Consider the following 8464-nt stretch of genomic DNA (forward strand, 5'->3'; position numbering starts at 1 on the left):
TATTTTACACAGGCTTTTACATCTTTATTTCTCAAGCTATAGATTATAGGATTTAGCATAGGGGTCACTACCCCATAAAATAGGGAAATAAGCTTGTCTGATGTTTGCAACTTGTCTTCCCCAGGGAGTTCTTGAGACTTGGGTTTGGCATACATAAAGAAGATGGTACCATAAAATATGATCACCACAGTCAGATGTGCTGAGCAGGTGGAAAAGGCCTTGCGTCTCCCTGTGGCTGAGTTCATTCTCAAGATGGTGTAGAGGATGAACATATAGGAGAAAAAAATGACAACCAGTGGAAGAACTAGGAATGCCATATTTGATATCACCATGGTGATAATATTGAGGGATATATCAGCACAAGCTAGCTTGAGGACAGCTAATATTTCACATGTGAAGTGATTGATAATATTATTCCCACAGAAAGGCAATTGCATAGCAAGAGATGTTTGCACCATTGAATTGATTCCACCAGAGAGCCATGACCCAGAAGACATCAGTACATACACCATCTTGCTCATGATGATAGAGTATCTCAAAGGGTTGCAGATGGCCACATAGCGATCAAAAGCCATCATGCCGAGGAGTAAACACTCTGTTGACCCCATTGCAAACCCAAAGAACATTTGTACTGCACATCCAGAGAAGGAAATGTTTCTTTTCTTTGAGATCAAGCTCACCAAAGTTGAAGGAACAGAGGAAGATGTATAGCAGATATCCAGGAAAGAGAGGTTGCTCAGGAAGAAGTACATAGGGGTGTGAAGACGGGAATCGAAGATGCTTGCTATGATCAGAACACCATTGCCAATCAGAATCACAAGATACATAACTAGAATTAGAGCAAAGTAAATGATCTCAAGCTTTGGGTATCCAGAAAGGCCCAGAAGAAGAAATTCTGACATAAATGTCTGGTTAATTTTCTTCATGTTATCTGCTTTCAGGATGTCAGAGGAAGATCTAATATAAAATACATTCTCTTGCTAAAAAGAAGTGTTAAAAATTACCTGAACGATTCATGTTTTTACAATGCATTATAAGGTGTCTGCTTGAAGCTCTGACATCCAGTTATCTTCAACAAGATGTGTAACTAGAATACAATGAAATTGGGAAAGATGGAAGTACCTATGCCTTTAGGTAATATATGAAGATCTACATATGATCAGACATACAGAAATAATCTTTTCTGATGTTGAGGACACATTCTTGGGTTTCGGTTTCCTAAACTCCTAATTACCAACTGTAAACCCGACTTCGTCATCTGCCCCAGAGAGCAAGCAGCAGAGATGGCAAAAGACTACTCAACAAGGACTGAAAATTTGATGTGGCAATTAACAATGATGGTCAAAATTTCACAGCGACTTTGATTTTCTGGTGCATATTTCTTTGTATGCCTGCATACCTTTTATCAGTCAGTTTGTGTATTTTATAGACACATAATAATAAAAAACTGAACAGCATAAACTGAAATTTAACATCTATTTAAACATAGTTAGTTGTTAACCTCATATGCCAGCCCCTCTTAGAATCTTTTGTGACTTTCTATGACAAGACCATTGCAAATATCGGCACCACATGAATCTTACAGATAATCTTCGAAGAACATTACATAGTCTCTTCCCTTATTGTGTTCTGTAGTTTCAGTGTATACCTTGATAATTTATTCATTTAAGTCAACCTAAGAAAATAAGTTTTAAATATTTTATGTAAACATGTGTATATGTGTGTACCACTTTATGCTTTACAAAGCATAATCTTTCTTTATGTTATCTTCATTTTTTCAAATATAGAAGATGGAACTTGTCCAAAGTTAACCAGGTAGTGAATAACAAAGTAGAGCTTGAAGCATATATCAGTCTAGTTCACAGCTTCACTAATTTTCATATACATATGAATCACCTGGGTATCTTGATAAACTTCAGATTCTGTTTTAGTGTTTAGGGTTTAGCTCCTGAGATTCTGTACTTACTATAAGTGCTCAGGTGATGCTTATGCAATGGATCTTGAAAGCTCTTGAGTGACAATGCTTTAATTTATGCTGAATCGGCAGATTATTCAGATTTTTCTGATTCAAATGGATTTTCATTTGCTTTATTATGGATTGGCATGAAAACCTAGAAGATCACAAGAACATTTGTGTTTTACAGAAAGCTCCATATTCTCATCATGTTGTTAAAATTTCTTAAGAAAAAAATATTATTAAAGACTTTTTTTAAGTAGGCTAAACTTGTGCCAGACTATTATAATCATTTTAGAATATTACTGGCAGCCTACCTGAATCCAGTCATATTCTAAGCATAGTAAGGACAAACAAAAGAACAATATAAAGTGCCCACCATTACAAAATTCACAATTCAATCAGTATAAAGGAAAAGGACATATGAAAATATAAGTATAATTACAGTATGTTACTAAAACCACAGAAAATGAAACCCTGGATAAGAGAGAACTACTGTACTTATTGGGATATATATGATATTGGTTTTGCAGGGTGGAAAAGTACCTCAGAATGAAAAGAAAGTCTGGTTTGAGGTTCTATGCTTCTAATTAGAGCTATAATCATCTCATTTTTTAAAATAATGATAAAAATATGTGCTTTACTTTTCTTACTGGGATATTGTATGGAAATAATGAGGTAGCATATGGTAATTACTTCAAAGATTAACAGATATTATTTAAATAATAATGAAATAATAATGATAATGATTCACAGTTGTATTTTGGTGACAATAAATTGATACCTGGAATGCATCAGGCTATTTACATTACAAATTTATATTAAATAACAACTTTAACTATAGATTGAAAATATACAGTTTCATGGTATTGAAGACTTACTTTTCTACTCATAAATTATTTCACCCTCCTAGAAGAACCAGTTACTTTCTTCTTAGTATTTGCTAGCATTCTGTATTAAGGTCAGGTTCAACAAACAATGCCAGATTCCACAGATGTAGAAGAATAAATATTTGTTATACAACAGTTGTTATAATTGTTCCCCAATTCTCAAAGCAATTTAAAGTTGGAATGAGAGATCTGTGCAATGGAGAAACTTCTTAGTGTGTTAGGGATAGTGTCCCATAGACCCAATTAAGATTGGTGCTGGGAATAAACTATAGTTGAACTAAAGCTCAAAAATGAAATGACATTCTTTACTCATGTAACTTTTGGAAACAGGGGCAAATGTTTACCAAATTAACTTAATAAAATATGAGAGCTTTTAGTTCAAAATATGTTTTCCAAAGTAAAGTTAATTCAAAGTAATAAATTACAAATTCAAATGATAATTACCAAAATGAAATGTTAGGACTGAAAAGTGGTCTAGATATTACAAATTAAATAAAACGGATATTTGTTGTGAATTAAATCATTATTCTTTAACTTTTTTGCTTACTTTATATTCATTCTTTTAGATGTCAATTTCATGCAGAATGCCATCATCAACCATTTTTGAAATGAAAAATACAGATGGCAATAAAATAAATAAATTCACAGGACAAAAGTGAATTCATATCTTTAAGGCTACAGCAGCTTTTTAAAAAGTCCAGAATGGATAGTTTGCAACATAAATTCAGATAGGTAGATAACATGTGAATGAATTAAAATGTTTTGGGAAAATATATGAGCTTTATTGTAGATATTAATTGAGGTTTGACAAAGTTATCCTTCAGAAATGAAGAATAAATAAAGACTTTCCCAGACAAATAAAAGCTAAGGGAGTTCATCACCACCAGATCTGCCTTACAAGAAATGCTGAAGGAAGTTACTCACACTAAAATGAAAGGATCTAATTAGTAACTTAAAAACATACAAAAATATACAATATACTAATAAAGGTAAATATTTAGTCAGATTCATAAAACTCTAATTCTGTAATAGCATAGTGTGTTCACCACTTTACTATAGTATAAAGTTTAAAGGAAAAGAGTATTACAAATAACTATAGCTACAAGGATTTGTTAACAAACACAGAATATAAAGAGAGGTAAATAGTCACATTAAAAATATAAAAGGGTGAGAGTAAAAGGGTAGAGATTTTGTACATAATAGAAGGTAAATTGATATCAATGTAAAACATACAGTTATGTCTATAAGATGTTTTATATAAGCCATATGGTACCACAAAGCAAAAACCTATAGTAGATTCATAAAAGATAAAGAGAAGGAAATCAGAGTATAGCATCATGGGAAATCGCCAATCCACATAGGTAGGCAGAAATAGAGAAAAAAGGTACAGTGGAACTCTAAAACCACCATAAAGCAATTAATAAGATTAGTAAGAGTAAGTCTTTACTTATCAATAATTACTATAAATGTAAATGGATTGAATTCTCTAATTAGAAGGCACAAAATAAATAAAAATATTAAAAACAAAAAAACAAGACCTAATTATATGTTGCCTACAACGGACTCACTTTAGCTTTAAGGACACAAATAGGCTGAAAGTGAAGGGATGAAAAAAGATATTTTTTGCAAATGTAGACCAAAAGAGAGTGAGGTAGCTATATTTACATTAGACAAAACGGACTTTAAGACAAAATCTGTCATGGGAGACAAAGATCACTATATAATGATGAGAATTAACTCATCAAAAAAATATAACAATTGTATGCACCCAACATCAGAGCACCTAAATATATTATGTAAATGCTAACAGATCTGAAGAGAGAAATAGACAATAACACAATAGGGGACTTCCATACCCCACTTTTAGCAATTGTGATAGATCATAGAGATAGAAAATCAACAAGGAAACATTAGACTTGAACCATACTTTCAGCCAAATGAATTAATATCTATAGAACATTCCATCCAAGAGCAGCAGAATACACATTCTTTTCAATGCACACAGAACATTCTCCAGGACAGACAGGCCACAAAACAAGTCTTAGCATATTTAAAAAGATTAAAGACACATCAAATATCTTTTCTGACCACAGTTGTATGACACTAGAAATCAACAACAAGAGGAAAACTAGATAATTTACAAATATGTGGAAACTAAATAACACACTCATGAAAAATCAAAAGGTCAAAGAAAAAAATCAAAAGGGAAATAAAAATATATCTCAAAACAGATGAAAATGAAAACACGGCATACAAAAATCTATGGGATGCTAAAAATTAGTTCTTAGAGGTAAGTTTACAGTGACAAATGCATATATTAAGAAAAAAGAAAGATCACAAATAACTTCACTTTACACCTTAAGGCTCTATAAAAAGAAGAACAAACTAAGCCCAAAGTCTGCAATAGGAAGGAAATAACAAAAATCAAAGTGGAAATCAACGCAACAGAGACCAGAAAAAAACATTAGGAAAAAACAACAAAATAATAAAACTAGAAGAAAACATAGGAGAAAAGTTCCTTAGCACTGGATTTGGCAACTGTTTTTTAGATGTGACACGAAAAGTATAAGCAAAAAAAGCAAAAAAAAAAAAAAAAAAAAAAAAAAAAAAAGGTTGGATTACATCAAACTAAAAAGTTTCTAGATAGCAGAAGAAATAATCAACAAAAAGAAAAGGCAATCCATGGAATAAGATAAAATATATGCAAACTATATATCAGATAAGAGGGTAATATTAAAAACATATAAAGAATTCATACAATTCAATAACAAAAAAAACAATTACAAGGCAACATACATATGATATATTAATGAACTGTACACTTGAAACCTAAACTACATAATTTTTTGACCAATGTCATCCCAGTGAATTTAATAAAAAAAAATTATAAAAATTAAGTAAATAAATAAAAATGGGAAGAGGAACTGAATAGAAATTTTTCTAAAGAAGTCATCCAGATGGCCGATAAGTACATGAAAAGATGCTCAACATAAGTAATCATCAAATCCACATTTGATTTAAATATGAATTTAAATCAAACCACAATGAGATAGCACCTCATACCTGTTGAATGGCTATCAAGAGAAAGACAAAAATAAGTGTTAGTGAGGATGTGGAGAAAAAGGCCCCCTCGCACACTGTTGGTGGGAATGTAAATTGTTTCAGCCATCAGGAAAACAGTATGGAATTTCCTCAAAAAAATTTTTTAAAGTTACCATATGATCCAACGCTTCTACTTCTGAATATATATCCAAAAGAAATAAAAGCAAGATATCAAAAAGGTATCTGCACTCCCATGTTTATTACAGCATTATTCACAAATAGCCAAGATATGGAAATAATATAACTGTCCACCAATAGATGAACGGACAAAAATGTGATATATAGATCACAATGGAATATTATTGCCTCAATTTACACAGATTATCCATTCCACACTTTTTTTTACACAGAATAAAACCACATTACAAGTGTCCAACAGTACAAAAAAAAGTACTAAAGAAATAGGTCAATGTAAGTCATAAAAATATTTATTTCACATATTTTCACAAAAAATGCTAATGAAAATTCAGAAAAAACAAAATAAATTTTATTCAGTCTGTGTCTCTACTGTAATCTAATCAACCTTCTGATTTTAATTGGCACAAAGTCATTATCTTCATCACTTGAAATTTGGAAATACTACTTCGGTTTCATTATTTATGTTTATGTTTTTAGATAACCTTTTTCCAACCCCATCTGTTGCTATTTTCATAAATTCTTTGAAATTCACTGAAATTTTTTTAATCTTTTAGAAATTTTAAGGCTCATTAGATATTTGGATCAACATCTACAATTGTAATTTCCAGTTTTATGGTCAGTTGAAGAGCTTTGTAAATAATTTTTGCAGTGAATGAAACTGGTTCAAGGTCACTGCAGTATTCATTATCAGGATGGGCTTCAAATGTTAAGTGAATTAGTTCATTATCGGTTAATTCATGATCAATCAGTAATTCATTATTATCTATATTCAAATTGTCAGAGCCTTCTTCTTGAAATTTATTTAATAAATTAATAATGCCAGTTAATCCCTCTTCAGTTGTTGGAACCATTTTCCCTAGTACAATCACTTTTGGCCATATTGCTTTTCATCATGCATTTAAAGTTGATGGCTATATTTCACTCAAAGTTAAAGCAATATTCTTGATAGAACTTAAAATTATGTATTTATTCTGAAACTGTAAGTGATTTATTATCTTCAAGTTTATCAAAAATATCATTAAAATTCCATTTAATATAATTAATCTTAAAGGTGGAAATAATGCCTTGATCTAAAGCAGCAGTCCCCAACTTTTTCGGCACCAGGTACTTGTACCCCTATGAAAATCTAATGCCTGATGATCTGAGGTGAAGCTGAGGTGGTGAGCCTAGTGCTGGGGAGTGGCTGCAAAAACAGGTGGAGCTTCGCAGGCTCGCGGGCCGCTCACCTGCTATGCAGCCCAGTTCCTAACAGGCCATGGACCAATACCAGTCCGTGGCCGGGGGATTGGGGAACCCTGATGTAAAGGTTGGATCAGGGAAGTTGTATCTGGTGGCAAATATACAACTTTTATATTTGGAAGTTCTAAATTGTGTGGATAACCAGGTACATCATCTAAAAATAGAAGTTCAGCTTCTACAGCAAAACATTTGTAAAACCAATCCCAAAAAACGTCAGTAGTCACTCATACCTTTTATTTGCCATCTAATGAACAGGAAGATCATTAATAATGGTATGTTAATATTAGTTCTTTGTACATTGCTGAGTTAAGCTATTGTTTTTTAGAAAGAGTATTTGCCAATAATGAAAATGAAAAAGAAAGAACCATGTAAAATGAGACTGCATAAATGGAAAACGCGTGTAAAAAAATCCATGTATATGAGACGGAGGGAGTGTATAGTTACTGTGTATAAAAAACTCTCATTAAAAAAAAATATCGTGTAAATCGAGGGATAGGTATATATACACACACACACATATACACACGTATATATGTTATATATACTTATATATATATATACACACACATACACACAAAAATACATACACACAAAAATACATACACACATATACATAGAATATTATTATTCAGCCATAAGAAAAAAGGAAATCCTGCCATTTGGGACAGCATGGATGGACCCTGAGGGCATTATGGTGAGATATGTCAGAGAGAAAGACAAATACAGTATTTGTCTTACATGTGGAATCTAAAAAAGGGCGAACTCTTAGAAACAGATTAAAATGGTGGTTTTCCAGAAGCTGTGGGGTGGCAGAATTAAGGAGATGTTGATCAAAGGGTATATACACTTGCAGTTAGAAAGTGAATAAGTTCTGGAGGTCTAATGCACAGCATTATGGTTATAGCTAAGAATACTGTATCATATACTTGAAAACTGTTGAGACCAGATTTTAAATGTCCTCACCACAAAAAAAGAAATGATAATTATGTGATGTAATGCAGACATTAGCTAATGCTACTGTGGTAGTCATATGGTAATATATAATTGTATCAAATCAACACAATCTTATATGTTAATTATATGTCAATAAAAAAATTAAGAATAGCTCATAAATCATATGAATTCCAAGGTTTTGGGACTG

General features: G+C 31.9%; 1 protein-coding gene across 1 annotated transcript; it reads right to left on the reverse strand.

Annotated features, from left to right (window-relative positions):
* Positions 1 to 2: 2 nt before the first annotated feature.
* LOC102896588 (olfactory receptor 13C3) lies at positions 3 to 962 on the reverse strand (the record flags this gene model as incomplete). The annotated part of the gene is made up of 1 exon (XM_015599617.1): positions 3 to 962. A coding segment is annotated over exon 1 (924 nt), but the record flags the coding sequence as incomplete, so codon positions are not given.
* Positions 963 to 8464: the final 7502 nt, after the last annotated feature.

This window comes from Pteropus alecto, unplaced genomic scaffold (genome assembly GCF_000325575.1).
Source record: "Pteropus alecto unplaced genomic scaffold, ASM32557v1 scaffold111, whole genome shotgun sequence".
Taxonomy (NCBI): domain Eukaryota; kingdom Metazoa; phylum Chordata; class Mammalia; order Chiroptera; family Pteropodidae; genus Pteropus; species Pteropus alecto.